The 19,275-nt window shown below is 40.7% G+C and overlaps 1 protein-coding gene across 2 annotated transcripts in view; it reads right to left on the reverse strand.

Annotated features, from left to right (window-relative positions):
* Positions 1-15,796, reverse strand: part of Znf84 (zinc finger protein 84) — a 30,833-nt gene extending 15,037 nt beyond the window's left edge. Inside the window, exons 1-3 of one of the 2 annotated variants that reach the window (XM_076838271.2) lie at positions 15,655-15,796; positions 14,251-14,419; positions 9,197-9,393 (exon numbers count right to left, since the gene is read on the reverse strand). In XM_076838271.2, coding sequence (XP_076694386.1) covers positions 9,197-9,211 — 15 coding nt within the window. In that variant the 5' untranslated portion in view covers positions 9,212-9,393; positions 14,251-14,419; positions 15,655-15,796. Of the gene's footprint in view, positions 1-9,196; positions 9,394-14,250; positions 14,420-14,846; positions 15,478-15,654 lie in introns of those variants that run through there. The other variant, XM_076838281.2, reaches the window with a different exon arrangement.
* Between the last annotated feature and the right edge of the window lie 3,479 nt (positions 15,797-19,275).

Below are 19,275 nucleotides of genomic sequence, written 5' to 3' on the forward strand. Positions count from 1 at the left end.
AAAAATTTTTTTTAAACCCAAGAAGTGTGTCACCAAATGCACACTGTTCACCTTGAGAGTGTCAATGAATCTGAAGACTAATCAACAAAACCATCCATTCTGAATAACAGATGGAGAAAGACTTAAAACTGACAGAGGAGCTGGGTTGTGGCGCAGTGGCAGAGTACTTGCCTAGCATGTGTGAGGCACTTGGTTCGACTCTCAGCACTACATATAAATAAAAATGAATTTTAAAAAAAAGCTCCATCAATATCTAAAAACAATTAAAAAAAAAAAAAAAACCGACAGAGCTTGCCAGGTGTTTTGGTGCACACCTGTGATCCCAGATACTGGGGGCTAAGACAGGAGAATCAAAAGTTCAAGGCCAGCCTGGACAACTCAGCTAGACCCTGTCTCAAGAAAAAAAAGAAAGAGAGAGAGAGAGAGAGAGAGATTGTGGATGCAGCTCAGTGTAGAGGGCCCTAGGGTTCAATCCCAAGTAGAGTCGACCCCTAAATTTACAGAGCTTGGGAAGCAAGATGAGTGGCACAATATCCCAGAACAGAAAACAGCACCACAGATAAGAATTTCCAGAGATGACAGCCAAATGCTCCCTAAAACCAGCAAAAGGTATAAGCCTAGACTGACGCAGCTCAGTAGACCCCAAAATAGACAAATACAAATAAATTCATGAAATAAAAATATGGCATCATTCATAGGGAACAGCAATTCAACTAGCTGAAAGTTTCTAGAAAGCTGAGACCAGAAGGGAGTGGAATATTTCTTGTTTCAAGGAGTGGTGATGGGGTGGGAGTACAGGGGCTTGAATCCAAGGACAGTTAACCACTAAGCCATATCCCCAACTCTTTTTATTTTGAGACAAAGCCTTGCTAAGTTGCTGAAGCTGGCTTTGAACTTGTGATCCTCCTGCCTCAGCCTCCTGAGTTGTTAGGATCAGAACAACTCAGCAGAGAGTGAAATGTTTCCAAATGCAAAAAGGAGAGACCTGTAAACACAGAATTCTGTTTCTAGCTTGAATATTCATCAGGGGGCTGGGGATACAGCTCAGTTGGTAGACAGCTTGCCTCGCATGCACAAGGCTCTGAGTTCAATCCCCAGCACCACAAAATATATACATTCATCAAGAATAATGATGAAACAACTTTTCTTATGAAAGAAAGCTAAGATAATTCAAACCCAACAAACCTGTTCTACAAGAATTACCAGTGGGAGGTTCTCAAAGAGAAGGGAAATGGTACTAGAGTGACTTAGAAAAACAACAACCATGGTAGAGATCTGGGCAAACACAAGCCACTGTTCTCTCAAGTTCATCGGTGTTCACATGATGACCGATGGCAAAACTTCACATTGTCTGACAGAGGTATTAATATACACAGATGCAGTATGTAAAGCATCTTATAAGAAAGAAAGGAAAGGGCACTAAATGATGGCACTCTACAATCCCACTTAAGCATAAAATGAAATTTAAAACATTTAAATGTCAGAAAACACAAGTTCAAGCAATTTAGTGAGACACTTCTTATAGAGAATCAGATGTGACTGCGTTACTATTACTGTCCTTGATGGAGTCTACCTGCAAACGGGATATTCTGTCAAGGTATAGATAGGTAACAGCGGACATGCTTGAAAACGAGGTGTCTGCTGTCCTTGGGAGGGCCTACTCGCAAACAAGAGGCTCCCTCAAGGTTTAGATAAGGTAACACCGGATATGCTTGAAAACGAGGTGTCTACTGTCCTTGGGAGGACTTGCCTGCAAACGGGATGTTCTGCCAAGTGGGCTAGGAGGGCGCTAAGAAAAATTTTATTATCTGTTCTTAACAAGAGCAGAGCTCAGCATGCTCCAGGCCTAGAATAGATTAGCCATGAGAAGCAGGTCACTTCTGATTAGAAAGTAAAACTTCTGTATGTTATGTTTAATTAGCTGAAAGACCTGATTTATTGCTGTTGGAAGGCTGCCTTCTTTGTTCACAATACTATAAAAAGATTGCTTGTATACAATAAAGGGCTTTTTTTTCTGCTGCTGCTTTGCTTGCTCTGCTTCTTCTTTCTTTCTCATGCTGACCTGCGAGTGAATTACTGCAACAACTTCTGAAGATTCTTAAAAAATATTTTTTTAAAGGGCTAGGGGTACTGGTCAATGGTAAACTGCCTGAGTTCAACTGCCAGTACCCTCTTCCCCCACAAAAAAACAGATATGACAAAACACAGCCTGCGGTGGGGTCAGGGTACAGATTTCTGATAAAAATCTTGACCAGACAACTCTTATAATGAATAATAAAAAGACAACCCAATTAAAATAGAGGCAGAATATCTGAATATAATTCATCAAAAAGATACAGGAAGGCTGGGATTGTGACTCAGCCATAGAGCGCTTGCCTCACACGGGTGAGGCCCTGGGTGTGATCCTCAGCAGCACCACATAAAAATAAATAAATAAAAAATAAAGATTAAAAAAAAAAAAAAGGTACAGGAATAGCTACTAAACACACAAAGGATCATTAGCCATGAAGGAAATACAAAGCAAAACCCTAGTAAGACACCACTTCACATTCCCTAAATGGTGATAATCAAGACATCCCCTGAAGGACAGGATGTGGAGAAACTGCAACCATGCTCTGGCAGGAGTGTGAGCTGACCCAGACACGAGGAACCACGGCTGCTTCCTACAAAGTAAATATGATTCTGCTGCACAATTCACAGTGCCACTCTTCGGTATGGACAAAGAGAAACAAGAGCACATGTGCACACTGAAGCCTGCCCGTGGCCGTTCATTTCAGCACGCTCACAAGAGGAGAAAGCAATACAAATACCCACCAACTACTGAATGGATAAAGCAATATAAGGAACTACAATCTGTCAACTAAAAGATGAATTTCTAACATGCTTACATGGATGAACCACAAAAGCATTAAGCTAATTAAGACACCAGACACAAAGACTACATATTACATAAATCCACTGACATGAAATGCCCTAAAAAGGCAAATCGACAGAGTAAGCAAATTAGCAGCTGCCTCAGGCTGTGAGGAGGAATGGAAACTGCCACAAATGTCACTCAGAATTTTCTTCGGTGATGGAAATCTTCTAGAACTGAACTGTAACAATGGTTATACAATGAAAATTTGCTTAAAACTCACTCAACTGTACATCAAAGTGAGGAGATGTTTTTGAGATCATATATCAGCAAAACTGTTAAAAAGATATTATGGGGCTGGGGTTGTGGCACAGTAATGGAGCGCTCACCTAGCATGTGTGAAGCACTGGGTTCGATCCTCCACACCACATAAAAAATAAATAAACAAAGGTATGTGTCCATCTACAACTAAAAAAAAAAAAAAAAAAAAAAAATTCACAAAAAAAAAAAAACCCTGAATCATGAATAAATTTATGTAAACTTATTAGACAACATAGATGAAGTAGCTATACTTCCCAAGAATCAACATACCCAAAATGACACATAAAGAAACAAAATCTGTCTGGAACAAGACAGGGATGCCCTCTCTCACCACTTCTATTCAATATAGTTCTCGAAACACTGGCCAGAGCAATTAGACAGACGAAAGAAATTAAAGGCATAAAAATAGGAAAAGAAGAACTTAAATTATCACTATTTGCGGATGATATGATCCTATACCTAGAAGACACAAAAGGGTCTACAAAGAAACTACTAGAGCTAATAAATGAATTCAGCAAAGTGGCTGGATATAAAATCAACACGCATAAATCAAAGGCATTCCTGTATATCAGCGACAAATCTTCTGAACTGGAAATGAGGACATCTACCCCATTCACAATATCCTCAAAAAAAATAAAATACTTGGGAATCAACCTAACAAAAGAGGTGAAAGACTTATACAATGAAAACTACAGAACCCTAAAGAGAGAAATAGAAGAAGATCTCAGAAGATGGAAAAATATACCCTGTTCATGGATAGGCAGAACTAACATCATCAAAATGGCAATATTACCAAAAGTTCTCTATAGGTTCAATGCAATGCCAATCAAAATCCCAACGGCATTTCTTGTAGAAATAGATAAAGCAATCATGAAATTCATATGGAAAAATAAAAGACCCAGAATAGCAAAAGCAATTCTAAGCAGGAAGTGTGAATCAGGAGGTGTAGCAATACCAGATTTCAAACTGTACTACAAAGCAATAGTAACAAAAACAGCATGGTACTGGTACCAAAACAGGCGGGTGGACCAATGGTATAGAATAGAGGACACAGAAACCAATCCACAAAATTACAACTATCTTATATTCGATAAAGGGGCTAAAAGCATGCAATGGAGGAAGGATAGCATCTTCAACAAATGGTGCTGGGAAAACTGGAAATCCATATGCAATAAAATGAAACTGAATCCCCTCCTCTCACCATGCACAAAAGTTAACTCAAAATGGATCAAGGACCTTGATATCAAATCAGAGACTATGCGTCTGATAGATGAAAAGGTTGGCTCCGATCTACATATTGTGGGGTCGGGCTCCAAATTCCTTAATAGGACACCCATAGCACAAGAGTTAAAAACAAGAATCAACAAATGGGACTTACTTAAACTAAAAAGTTTTTTCTCAGCAAGAGAAACAATAAGAGAGGTAAATAGGGAGCCTACATCATGGGAACAAATTTTTACTCCTCACACTTCAGATAGAGCCCTAATATCCAGAGTATACAAAGAACTCAAAAAATTAAACAATAAGAAAACAAATAACCCAATCAACAAATGGGCCAAAGACCTGAACAGACACTTCTCAGAGGAGGACATACAATCAATCAACAAGTACATGAAAAAATGCTCACCATCTCTAGCAGTCAGAGAAATGCAAATCAAAACCACCCTAAGATACCATCTCACTCCAGTAAGATTGGCAGCCATTATGAAGTCGAACAATAACAAGTGCTGGCGAGGATGTGGGGAAAAGGGTACTCTTATACATTGCTGGTGGGACTGCAAAATGGTGAGGCCAATATGGAAAGCAGTATGGAGATTCCTGGGAAAGCTGGGAATGGAACCACCATTTGACCCAGCTATTGCCCTTCTCGGACTATTCCCTGAAGACCTCAAAAGAGCGTACTACAGGGATACTGCCACATCGATGTTCATAGCAGCACAATTCACAATAGCTAGACTGTGGAACCAACCCCGATGCCCCTCAATAGATGAATGGATAAAAAAAATGTGGCATTTATACACAATGGAGTACTACGCAGCACTAAGAAATGACAAAATCATGGAATTTGCAGGGAAATGGATGGCACTAGAGCAGATTATGCTAAGTGAAGCTAGCCAATCCCTAAAAAACAAATGCCAAATGTCTTCTTTGATATAATGAAAGCAACCAAGAACAGAGCAGGGAGGAAGAGCAGGAGGAAAAGATTAACATTAAGCAGAGTCATGAAGTGGGAGGGAAAGGGAGAGAAAAGGGAAATTGCTTGGAAATGGAAGGAGACCCTCATTGTTATACAAAATTACATATAAGAGTTTGTGAGGGGAATGGGAAAAAAATAAGGAGAGAAGATGGGAGGGGAGGGGAGGGGGGATAGTAGAGGATAGGAAAGGTAGCAGAATACAACAGTTGCTATTAAGGTATTATGTAAAAATGTGGATGTGTAACCGATGTGATTCTGCAATCTTTGTAATGTTTTGAATAACCAATAAAAAAATAAAATTAAAAAAAAAAAAAAAGAAACAAAATCTGAATTAAGCCTATAATTGTTAAAGAATTGACCCCACAATTTAGAACCCTCCTTCAAAGTAAACTCAAGATCTAGGTGGCTTCCATGGTGAATTCTTCCATTCTTCCAAACATTTAAAGGATAAATAAAATGGTCTCAAATTTTTTCAGAGAACATAGAAAGAGAGCAAACTTCACAATCACTTTACAAGGCCAGCAGACCCTTGTTCTCAAACCCAATGAAGATGTAAGAAAGTAGCATCACAGGCTAATTGGGAGAGGGTACAGGCAAATCCTCATTGGGGTAGGAATATTTTATTCCTGGACCTAAGAGGTGATTTCATGCATAACCACTTGATAATAATTCATTAAATAGTTTTACATTTATATGCATTTCATATGAATTGGGCTTTACAATATAAAAGGGCAAATGAACTAATAATTATGGTTGGCTGGGGATGTAGCTATGGCAGAATGCATCCCAGCATGCACAGGCCCTGGGCGGATCTCCAGCACTTACAGTCATCACTCACTAAGTCCCACTTTGGCATTCTGACCTCCAATCACACTCTGAGTGTGGATTTTAGGCTGGGGATGTAGCTCTGCAATAGAGTATGTGCCTAACGTGAAAGGCCTGGGTTTAACTCAGTCCCTCAGAATAAAGCAAAGCACCCACGTGCATTTACTACACTGTTTCTATTGAGAACAATACCCATGATATTATTTATTTAAATTCTTCATCAAGGAAAAAAAAAAAAAACAGAAACCTAATGATCAAGAAATACTTTCTATGATCAGTTTGCTTTTCCCTTTGAATAGTGCAACTTATATCAACATTCACATATCATTATAACTGTCAAAAATTTGAGAGCCAAGAAGGCAGGGATGCCCTCTTTTATGACTTCTATTCAACAAAGCTCTTGAAACTCTAGCCAGAGCAATTAAACAGACAAAAGAAATTAGAGGGATACAAATAGAAAAAGAAGAACTCAAACTATCATTATTTGCTGAAGAAATGATTCTATACTTAGAGGACCCAAAAAACTCCACCAGAAACTTCTAGAATTAATAAATGAATTCAGCAGAGTACCAGGAAATAAAATCAATACCCATAAATCAAATGCATTTCTATACATCAGTGATTAATCCTCCGAAAGAGAAATTAGGAAAACTACCCCATTCACAATAGCCTCAAACATAAAATAAAATAAAATACTTGGAAATCAACTTAAGAAAAGAGGTAAAAGACTTCTACAATCAAAACCACAGAATACTAAAGAAAGAAATTGAACAAGACTTTAGAAGACGAAAAGATCTCCTATGCCCTTGGATAAGAAAAATTCATATTGTCAAAACAGAGCCAGGAGTGGTGGCACACACCTGTAATCCCAATGGCTTGGGAGATTGAGAGAGAAGGATTGCATGTTCAAAGCCAGCATCAGCAACAGTGAGGCGCTAAGCAACCTAGTGAGATCCTGGCTCTAATAAAATACAAAATTGGACTGGGAATATAGCTCAGTGGTTGACTGCCCTTGAGTTCAATCCCCAGTACAAAAAAAGAAAAAAAAAAATTATATAGTATGGCCATTTTTTTGAAAAAAAAAATATATATATATAATTATACACACACACACACACACACACACACACACACAAAATGGCCATAATATTCAAAGCGCTATACAGATTCAATACAATCCCAATTAAAATCCCAATGTCATTCTTTATAGAAACAAATAAAGCAATCATGAAATTCATTTAGAAAAATAAGAGACTCAGAATAACCAATGTACTCCTTGGCAAGAGTGAAGCAGGAGGCATCACAATACCAGACCTTAAACTATACTACAGAGCTATAGTAACAAAAAGGCATGGTATTGGCAGCAAAATAGACTTGTATATCAATGGTACAGAATAGAAAACACAGAGATAAACCCACATAAATACAGTTGTCTCATACTACTAAAAGGAGCCAAAAACATACATTGGAGAAAAGATAGCCTCTTCAACAAATGGTAGTGGGAAAACTAGAAAACTATATGAAGCAAAAATGAAACTAAATGCCTATTTCTTACCATACACAAAACTCAACTCAAAGTGGATCAAGGACCTAAGAATTAGACCAGAGACCCTGCAACTAATAGAGGAAAAAGTAGGCCCAAATATTCATAATGTTGAATTAGGCTTCAACATCCTTAATAAGATTCCTAAAACGCAAGAAATAAAATCAAGAATTAATACATGGGATGGATTCAAACTAAAAAGCTTCTTCTCAGCAAAAGAAACTATCAATGAGGTGAAGAGAGAGCCTACATTTTGGGAACAAATTTTTACCACTTGCACATCAGATAGAACTCTAAGCTCTAGAATGTATGAAGAACTCAAAAACTTAACACCAAAAAAAACAAACAACCCTATCAACAAATGGGCCAAGGAACTGAATACACTTCTCAGAAGAAGATATACAATTGATCAACAAATATATGAAAAAATGTTCATCATCTCTAGCAATTAGAGAAAGCAAATCAAAACTATTCTAAGATTTCATCTCACTCCAGTCAGGATGGCAGCTATTAAGAATACAAACAACAATAAGTGTTGGTAAGGATGTGGGGAAAAAGGCACACTCATATATTGCTGGTGGGACTGCAAATTGGTGCAACCAATATGAAAAGCAATATGGAGATTCCTTGGAAAGCTGGGAATGGAACCACGATTTGACCCAGCTATCCCACTCCCTGGTCTATACCCAAAGGACTTAAAATCAGCATACTATAGTAAAACAGCCACATCAATGTTTATAGAAGCACAATAGATGCCCTTCAGCAAATGAATGGATAAAGAAAATGTGATATATATACACAATTAAATATTACTCAGCATTAAAAGATAATAAAATTATGGCATTTTCAGGTAAATGGTCAGAGCTGGAGAATATCATGGTAACTGAAGTAAGCCAATCCCCAAAAAAACAAAAGCCAAATGTTCTCTCTGATAAGTGGATGCTGATCCATAATGAGGTGGGGCATGGGAAAAATGGAAGAAATATGATTGTGCAAAGGGGAGGGAAAGGTGGGGAGGAGGCATGGGGGCAGGAAAGATGGTGGAACAAGACGAACATCATTAACCTAGGTACATGTATGTCTGCACATGTGGTGTGACACTACATCTTGTGTAACCAGAGAAATGAAAAGTTGTGCTACAATTGTATACAAAAATGAATCAAAATGCATTCCGCTGTCATATATACCTAATTAAAATAAATAAAAAGTATTTAAAAATGTGAGAGCCAATTTTGCAGTCCAAACCCAATAATCAAATGGGACACTATAGCTTATAAATATTAAAACCTTAAGACCTTCTGAAGGCACCAGTCCAATTTTACCCCAATCCCAAGCTTCTATTCTGAGACTATTTCCCTCCTGATTTCTTCACTACTCATACTTTTCTTTTTATGGAACACTTGCATACCTCTTCTAACCCCCTGGAAAAATAATGAGGAATGAACCATCAACTCACCTGTACTGTGGTCATTTTCAGTTGCCTATGCAAGAGGATTCACAAGTGTGAGATCTGTTCTGCTCTGGTCTCTTCTGCCTCTGCCCCAAAATCTGGGGTAAGGTCTTGGCAAGGTCTTCTACACTGTGAGTGATCTCTAGCTACAGGAACTCCTCCCTTAGTTCACATGAGCAGGCTTAATGGCGGGGATCCAGGATCTATGGACGCAGAGACAAATGCACTTCAACTGGGATGTTCACCAAATGCATTCTTTTTAGTTAGTCTATGTCATACTTTGCACAAATATTTTCTTCCTCTTTTAGAAACTAGGAATGTATGATATGTAAAGCCAGGTGTGTTTGCTATATAGTTCAAATAAGCTTCTCAGGAACACAAGCAGCACATAGTAAAATACATCACAAGTCTGTGTCTTCACAAACAGACAACAAGTATCATAATTAAAATAATTCTGAGTTTAATTTAAAATTCACTGTGGACACCAATGTGCAAATCACTTTTAAAAATCCTTTAAAGCAAAAAAGATAACTCTGTTTTAGTCAGATAAAAATTTTCAAAGCTTATGTGACTTAAATTAAAACAGATCTCAGTCTTTTATTTTTTAAACGATTAGTTGTAGACGAACTCAATACCTTTATTTTATTTATTTTATTTATTTATGTGGTGCTGAGGATCAAACCCAGTGCCCCACACATGCAAGGCAAGCGCTCTACCACTGAGCCACAACCTCAGCCCCCAGATCTCAGTCTTAATCAATTCCTTCCCTTTATTGGCTACCTGAGTTTTACAAAAGTGAACTTTACCTGAGCCATAGTGTCCCTTAAAATCCTCCATATTCTTCCTGCATTCCTTTATTTTGTCTATAGCTGATTATCAGTTTCTGAAGGAAAAGTGTTATACTCTCCAGCTCCTGTGATTCTGTTGAGGTCTGCACAGAGGCCACATGCTTCTGGAGGCCAGATGCTTTCTGCCTTACCATTCACCTCTCTGGTGGCATCAGTACTCCTTTGTGAGTTTCTGTCATCCTTCATGCAATTACATTTAAAATTTCAGCATTGTTTAGCCCAATAGCTCAGAGCTCAGACCTGTTGTTTGATTCAAATAACCTTTTTCCTGATAAATTCAACACACATTTATTATGGTTCTTACACTTACTATTCCTTCATTTTTTTTTTCCTTTCTTGCCTTCTGAGCCTAACTGGTAAGGATAAAGCAGACACAGACTGACAAATGAGAGGTAAGATGAAGACAAGGGGGCCTTGTAACAGTAACAACTAACACACTGGTGCTTCCTACACATAAGACAATACGCAGGACAGTTTTCAATTCTCATGGACAACCCTGTAAGGAATTTAATATAGTCCCCATTTTATATAAAACAAAATGACAGTGGATGTGGCTCAGTGGTAAAGTGCCCTGGGGTTCAATTCCCAGTAACAAATTTGAAAAAAAAAAAAAGGAGAATTACAATGTCTTCTCTCCTTTCAATTGTGTTCAAGGTATTTACCACTAATATCATCACATCATTTGTCATTTGTGTATATTTATGTAGTTATGTATACATACATACACCATAAATTCTGGAATTAGCTCTTCTTTCCATGCACACATTCTGTCACTTATTCCCACAAAAACTGCATCACTCCTAAATCATCTTAAAAGGGGGACAGGGGCTGTATCTCAGTGACAGAGTACTTGCTAGCACGTGTGAGACACTGGATTCAATTCTCAGCACCACATAAAAATAAACAAATAAAATAAATGTATGTTGTCCCTCTGCAACTACAAAAGTAAAAATAAAAAATGTTACCAGACATTTAAAAAAAAAAGAAGCAACATCTTGCCTATAATCCCAGTGGCTCAGAAGAGTGAGGCTGGAGGGTAATAAGTTCAAAGCCAGCCTCAGCAATTTAGCAAGGCCATGAGAAACTTATGAGACACTGTCTCAAAAGAAAAAATATGGGGCTGGGGTTGTGACTGAGTAGTAGAGTGCTTGCCTAGCATGTGTGAGGCACTGAATTCAATTCTCAGTACCACATATAAGTAAATAAATAAATAAATATCCATCAATAATAAAAATTTAAAAAAAAAGAATAAAGAAAAAATGAGCTGGGGATGTAGGTCAGTAGTTAATTGCCCCTGGATTCAATCCCTGGTAGACAAACAGCAACAAAAACAAACAAAAAGGCTGGGGTTGTGGCTCCATGGTAGATCAATTGCCTGACATGTGTGAGGCACTGGGTTCAATTCTCAAAAATCCATATGCAACAAAATGAAATTAAACCCCTATCTATCACCATACACAAAATTCAATTCAAACTGGATCAAGGACCTAGGAATTAAACCAGAGATACTGTGCCTATCAGAAGAAAAAGTAGATCCTAATATCCATCATGTGGGATTAGGCCCTAACTTCTTTAATAAGACTCCTATAGCAGAAGAATTAAAAATCAATAAATGGGATGGATTCAAATTAAAAAGCTTCTCAGCAAAAGAAACTATCAATGAGGTGAAGAGAGAGCCTACATTTTGGGAGCAAATTTTTACCACTTGCACATCAGATAGAACTCTAAGCTCTAGAATATATAAAGAACTCAAAAAGCTAAATACCAAGAAATCAAATAGCCCAATCAACAAATGGGCCAAGGAACTGAATAGACACTTCTCAGAAGAAGATATACAATCGATCAACAAATATATGAAAAAATGTTCATCATCTCTAGCAATTAGAGAAAGCAAATCAAAACTATTCTAAGATTTCATCTCACTCCAGTCAGGATGGCAGCTATTAAGAATACAAACAACAATAAGTGTTGGCAAGGATGTGGGGAAAAAGGCACACTCATATATTGCTGGTGGGACTGCAAATTGGTGCAACCAATATGAAAAGCAATATGGAGATTCCTTGGAAAGCTGGGAATGGAACCACGATTTGACCCAGCTATCCCACTCCTTGGTCTATACCCAAAGGACTTAAAATCAGCATACTATAGTAAAACAACCACATCAATGTTTATAGCAGCACAATGAACAATAGCTAAGCTGTGGAACCAACCTAGATGCCCTTTAGCAGATAAATGGATAAAGAAAATGTGGTATATATACACAATGAAACATTACTCAGCAATAAAAGAGAATAAAATCATGGCATTTGCAGGTATGTGGATGGAGTTGGAGAATATAATGATAAGTGAATTTAGCCAATTCCAAAAAACAAAATGCTGAATATTTTCTCTGATATAAGGAAGCTAATTCATAATAAGGTTGGGATCGGGAGCATGGGAAGATTAGACAAACTCTAGATAGGGAAAAGGGGTGGGAGAGGAAGGGAAGGCAAGGGGGTAAAAAAGATGGTGGAATGAGATGGATATCATTACCATAAGTACATACATGAAGGCATGAATGGTGTGAATATACTCTGTATACAACCAGAGATGAAAAATTGTGCTCTATATGTGTAATATGAATTGTAATACACTCTGCTGTCATACATATTAGAATAAAAATAAAAATAAAATAAGTATATAAAACAAAGGTCCATTGACAACTAAAAAAAATTAAAAAAAAAAAAAAGCTCTTCATTTACATATCTTTTTGTGACCCAAATTTCAGTGCCACCTCAGGAGGACAGATTTCTCTCAGTTATAGAAGCAACTTATTTATATCCTAAACTGTGATAACACATGCATTTGAGACCAGCAACTAGCAGTTACTATTAAACAAATATTAGCAGTAACTATCGTTGCAAAAGTAAAATTATGACAACATTTTTAAATGTACACAAGAAAAACATTACAAGTAACTCCTACTGCTAATCTAGCCACTATTTTTTTATTTTATTATTTATTTTTATTTATTTATTTATTTATTTATTTATGTGGTGGTACCAGAGACTGAACCCAGGGGTGTTCTACCTCTGAACTAATTTTGAGACTGTGTCTCACTAAGTTGCTGAAGTTAACCTCAAACTTGGAATCCTCCTGCCTCAGCTGCCCCACCCCGACCCCAGTAGCTGGAATTACAGACATCTGTCACCACACTGGCTACAGATAACATTCTTAAGAGATTGAGGAAGCTAGGGATATAGCTTGGTGGTAGAGGGCTTGCCTAACATGTGAGAGGCCCTGGGTTCAATCTCCAGTATCATCAAAAAAAGAAGAAAGGAAGGAAGGGGGGGGGGGGAGAAGAGAGGAAAGGGAGGGGGAGGAAGAGGAAGAAGAGGAAGGAAGAACAGGAGGAGGAGAAGGAGGGGAGGAAACAACTTAGCAGGTCACTGTGGTTTACAGCTGTAATCCCAGCTACTTGAGAAGCCAAGAAAGGAAGATCATAAATTCAAAGCCAGCCTGGGCAACTTGGTAAGACCATGTCTCAAATAGAATAAAAAGTGTCAAGATGTAGACCAGTGGTAGACTGCTAATGCACAAAGTCCCAGATTCAATCCCAGGTACAAAAATAAGCAAAATCTCTGAGAAATTAGGAAATTATAGCCCGTACGTGTGAACACACACACATATATACCATGAACCAAGAAGATACTCCAAAAGAAACCTAATTTTCTTTGCATTATGCTTTCACTTAGTTTCACAGAATAAAATTATGACAACGTAAACAATAAATCTCTTTATCATTCAAATCATCTTCTTCGAAGATAGCTGAATTCACAGTGTAATTTCAACTTCCTTTATAAGCTTGTAAAAGTCTACTTGGTGAAGGTTAGTCAGATTTCACTGAGAATTTGTCAAAAGGAGAGATACGTGAAAATGAGTTAGATTTCATGCAGAGAATATCAAAGATCTCTGAGAATTTCAGGTGAAAGGGATGTGATAAGCAATCTGGGTAGTTTTAAAATATTTCTAAAACTAGGTGTGGTCACACACACCTGTAATCCCAGCTACTCAGGAGGCTGAAGCAAGAGGATCACAAGTTGAGGCAGCCTGGACAACTCAGCAATATGCTGTCTCAAAATAACAAAATGAGGCTCTGGGTTCAATCCCCCCAGTACTGGGAGAGGGGGGTGTCTGATATTTGTAACTCTCTGATAGTCAGTCCTCACTTACCCCCTCACTGCAGAATGTGGCTCATTTTAACTTCATTGGCTTCATTTTTTCACTGTGGCAGTTTCCTTCCAACACTACATTGCTCCCTGTGATAGCAGCTCTCACGTGCATCTTTGAAAGGGAGGGGCAACTTGCATTTTCATCCTACAGTTCCAGGCTTCTTCGAATTCTAAGAGAATATCAAAGAAAGGCAGAGAAGAAAAAGTAACTTACTTGCCATGCACCAGATGACTTTTCCCCACAAAACCCAGTGCAGAAAACCCAGTACAGAGAACAGCAAGGAGACAGGCACTTTGAATCCCAGAGATTTGGGAGTCAGCAATCTGAGGCAGGAGGATCCATTGCAAGTTTGACACCAGCCTCACAGACTTGGGAAAAACCCTATTTCAAAGCAAAAAAGGACCTGGATACCGGGATGTAGCTCAGTGGTAGAGGATGCCTAGGTTCAATCTCTGGTGAGAGAGAGAAAGAGAGTGTGAGCGTGTGTGTGTAACAAAGAGGTTCACCTCTTTCCCAACATGTACCACGATGCCAGGAAGCCTCACACCTGGGCCCTGGACCTATGCAGTTCCTGTTCAGAGCCTGTGATCACCCACCGCAAAACAGAGGGGTGGAGTAGGCAAAGGCCTTCTCTGCTCTGTCTACACTCAGGGCACAGGTGCAACACAGTCCCATATACAGAACTGGTATCTCCTCGACAGACTAGGAACAAAAGCAAGAGAAACAGACAAGTCATCAGGAGCCTGATGAGAACTCCTGGAGTAAGTTTAAATTCCCCACTTTCAACAAAACGTTAAAGAAAGATAGCAATGATATGCCGTTATGACTTAAAGCAGCATGTTCTCAATCTTGTTTTTTTGTTTTTTTTTTTTAGTAAATATAAAAAGGTAAGACGCATTAAAAAGCGTACCTACGTTTGCTGACTATAAAGGCACCAAGGCGACTACCTTCGGTCATGTATCAGGAATAACGCTCTTTTTAATGTTTATTAAAACATTAAACCCATCACACATTTCATATTTATCATAACTGATAAAAGCACACATCCTGAATTAAGTCCTTGACTTCAACAAAACAACCTGCCAGCAGAGTGGTGTCAGACCAGCACCACCGACTGAAACAAAGGCATAGTCAGCAGCAGGTTTCACAACGGCAAAATTCTATTCCATGAAAAGGGAAGCCAGTATCAAACCCAGAGCCGGCTTCAGCCCAAGAAGGGCCCGCCAGGGTCAGCCTCTGCCAGGTCACCTACAGAGCGCAGCGGCCGCCCGCGACTAAGCCCGGCCTCCGCGCGCCCCCGGCTCCCGCCCGCATTCCCGCCCCGCCCCGCCGCGCGCCCCCGGACTCGCCCCCGGATTCTCGCCCGCGCTCCCGCCCGGCCCTGCCGCCGGTCGCAGACACCACCTCCCCTCAGCCGGCTCGTCGCCCGGATCCCTCAACATCGTCGCGCCGCCCAACCAGACGCAGAAATACGCAGCCCAGCGCCGGCCACCGAGGCCCCAAGGAGACAGCGACCAGCGCGCACGCCTCCGGGCAGCGAAGGACAAAGAGCAGGGCGGCGCGGCAGAGAGCGCGTGCGCGATGGAGTGTCGCGCAGAACTACCGCTCCCAGTGTGCTCTGCGGGACGCGCGTCCCGTCCGATACGCAGACGCCCCAGAAAAGCGCGCGTGGGGGAAGCCCCTGAGAGAAGCCCGTGGGAGAGTCCGTGGGAGAGCCCGTGGGTGGAACGGTGGGAGCAGCTGTAGGAGCAGCCGGTCGGTGAAGCTGTGGGAGCTGGAGGACCGTGGGAGGAGCCTTTGGAAGGAGCCTGGAGAAGATGGGGGGGCCGTGGCGGGAGCCTGGAGAAGATGAGGGGCTGTGGGAGGAGCTTGGGGTAATGGGGGGGCTGTGGGAGGAAGGGGGCCGTGGGCGACTGCTTTAGGCGAAAACTACCTCCTGATAAATGTCTTTTTTTTTGGGGGGGGGGGGTTGTTGATAGGCCTTTATTTATTTATAAACCTAGTGCCTCACACATGCCAAACAAGTGTGCTACTGCTGACCCCAGCCCCAGCTCCTGATAAATGTCTTTGTTTCTGTACCTTGGGCTGTGTTTAGTGGGGGCATACCCTTGAAACACACAGCAGCTCTCATTAAGGATGTAGCTCAGCGGTAAAGCACTTGCTTAACATGCAGAAGGCCTTAAGTTGCCTTCCATGCCCAGCACTGAAGAAAAAAATTAATTCTTAATGGCTCTGTTGTTTGCAAGAGGTTCCACAGAAGCATGCCCTCAGAAGGCCTGTATTTGTTTGAAGGTGTTCATTAGGCACCTCTGAATCCATCTGAAATCGCACCTAATCATATTATAGCCTGCCCTGCATTTCATCTTTTTTCTGAGGACCTTGCTTTTGCTGAGAAAGCAAGAAAGACATTTCCTCCATGTAATAGCTCAGTTTTAGTTTCTCCTTGCTCTGATTTTGTTATACGCATGGAGAAAGCCAGGTAGTGTCCTGAATACATTGTTTAAAACTCACTTATCTACAACATTAGAGGTCAGTAGGTAATGTTAGTTGTGGAGAAGGCTAAGCTGCAGGGTAGCCTGGACACTTGACCCCCCATCCGTTTGGTTCATGATCACTTGTTTGCCTCAAGTCTGAACACTCAGCCCCCACCCATCTGGTGCAACCAACACCCACCCATGTCTGACCCCTGCCCGGTCTGCCTGAAGGCAGAAGATGACACCCTTAGCAACTACTGTATGATCCAATCACTGTACGCCAACAAGGCAATTTGCAGACCCAAACACCCCATTAGATTTTGGCTATAAAAACTCTCTCTTGCTGGGCCCCTCCCCATCTCTCTCTCTCTCTCTGATTCTCTCTCACTCTCTCCTCTCTCTCTTGCTTTGCTCTGAGAAACTAATGTGACTCCATTTTTGAGAAACCAGCCTCTACCTCAGAGCAAAGCCTGTCCAAGGAAGGGGACATGACCCTTGTCCTTGGAAAAACCCACCCAGCTGAGTTGTTTGTCTGTAAATAAGAGGAGAAGTCTGTGGCGCCACGTGTCCCTGACTCAGTTAGGCTAGGTAAGGACCCATAGCAACCCCCCCTAGCAACCTCCAATCAGCATGAGACAGGGAAAATACCTGGAATGCCAGATGACCCCCAAGTAGTTTATGGTGGTTGATAACATGTTGGGAAACCATGTAGTTCAGCACATACACCCCTCATGGCCTAAACCAATCAGTTCAAAAGAATGCCCTTCTTGTACTAACTAATCACCCCTACCCATCTTTTTCCCGCCATTGAATGTGCTAATCAATGTTAAGAGTTGTGGTTTGATTTTCCCGTGGGATGGAATGATTTGCTGTGTGATGTAGTGATGCATAGAGTATCCCCCCAAAACCTATAAAATCTCACTGAATAAAGGACCGGGGCTCACTCCCTGGGACCGCTGCAACGGAGCGGTTGTGAGTCCAGGCTCGAGCTTGCAATAAAGACTCTTGTGTGATTGCATCGGATTCAGCTCCTGGAGGTCTATTGGGGTCCCATGAATCTGGCATAACATCTCCCCCACCTTTTCTCTCTCTCTCCTCCTCTTTCTCCTATCTATCAAACATCGCCACAATAAAGATCTCTTGGTCGCTCCAAGTATCATGGTCACTTTCCTTTCAGGTAAATTTTCCATTTTACATCTACAAAACAAAGTCCCATTTTCTCCGTGTTCCATGGAATTTCACTAGGTTCCTTCAAATTCCCCAGCAAGCTCCTTCACAAAGGCTCTGCTATTACCCTCTCCAAGGCCCTTCAGGCTTTAATAATATATTCCATGAGGTTCAAGCATGTGGGAGGCCACTCTGAATGCATTTGTGTTCTCAGTCCTGGAGTGGAGAGGCTTTGTCACTACCTGGACATTGCCCCAGTCCCGGAAGTTTGAGGATGTGTCTTCAGACATAGGTGTGTCGCCCCATGGATTGAGCTACACTCACCTGTTCCTTTGTGATATTACCCCTTTGCCCTGTTTGGGATAGAATGTTCCATGGAAACACTTTGTGTGTACCTGTCTCTTGTTCTGCCTTTGGGTATGGCCTTCCTAGATGTCAATCAACCTGCTGACAGCAGACATCAGGAAGCTAGACTCAACCCCCTGAAACCTGATCCCTTGCCTCATTTGAATGGCTTCCTCCCAATAAAAGGGTTTAGCACGTGCACTCATACACACGTGTTCTCTCTCTCTCTCTCTCTCTCTCTCTCTCTTCTCTCTCTCTCTCTCTCTCTCTCTCTCTCTCTCTCTCTCTCTCTCCCCTTAAGGTCAGAGGAGCTGTACAGGAACCAAAGAAAAAGGTATCTCTGGCTCTTGTGTGGTTATTTTGTGCAGCCCAGTTCCCCTGGAGTGACCCTGAGTGTTTCAGTGAACATGACACTTGCAAATTCTGGGTGGTAACATCCAGTGCCATGTTTTAAGTTTTTATTGAATAGCACCCCACCCCAGTACCAAATTTTTATTCCCATCACAACTGCTTTCCAAAATATCACCCAAAACTTTATAACTTACATGACTATGAAGATGTCATTATTTTTCACAGTTGGACTACTTGAAGTTTCTTAACATTGCAGCCTCTCAAGAACTGCTTTACTGACGTAAGCCAGTGATCCCAATGACTTGGGAGACTGAGGCAGGAGGATTGAAAGTTCAAGGCCAGCCTGAGCAATATGGCAAAACTGTTTCTCAAAAAAAAAAAAAAGTTTTGGGATGTAGCTCAGTGGTAGAGTGTCCCTGGATTCAATTATGGGGAGTTAGGGTTAGGAGAGGACTGCTTACATGATAGATGGTTTTCAAGAACAAGTATTCCAGGAAGAAAGAAAGACACACATTGCTTTTTATATCCTGAAAAGTGTTGCACCATCACTTCTGAAAGAACCAGAAAGTCCAGTGGTCCATTTTCAGAATACAGTACTCAGCCTTAAATCTAAAATTAGAATGAAAGAAAGGCCCCCAGAGGGGATCTAGAGAAGGGAAAGTTGCAAAATAGCACTACAGCCTGTGGG

Source organism: Callospermophilus lateralis, chromosome 1 (genome assembly GCF_048772815.1).
Source record: "Callospermophilus lateralis isolate mCalLat2 chromosome 1, mCalLat2.hap1, whole genome shotgun sequence".
NCBI lineage: Eukaryota > Metazoa > Chordata > Mammalia > Rodentia > Sciuridae > Callospermophilus > Callospermophilus lateralis.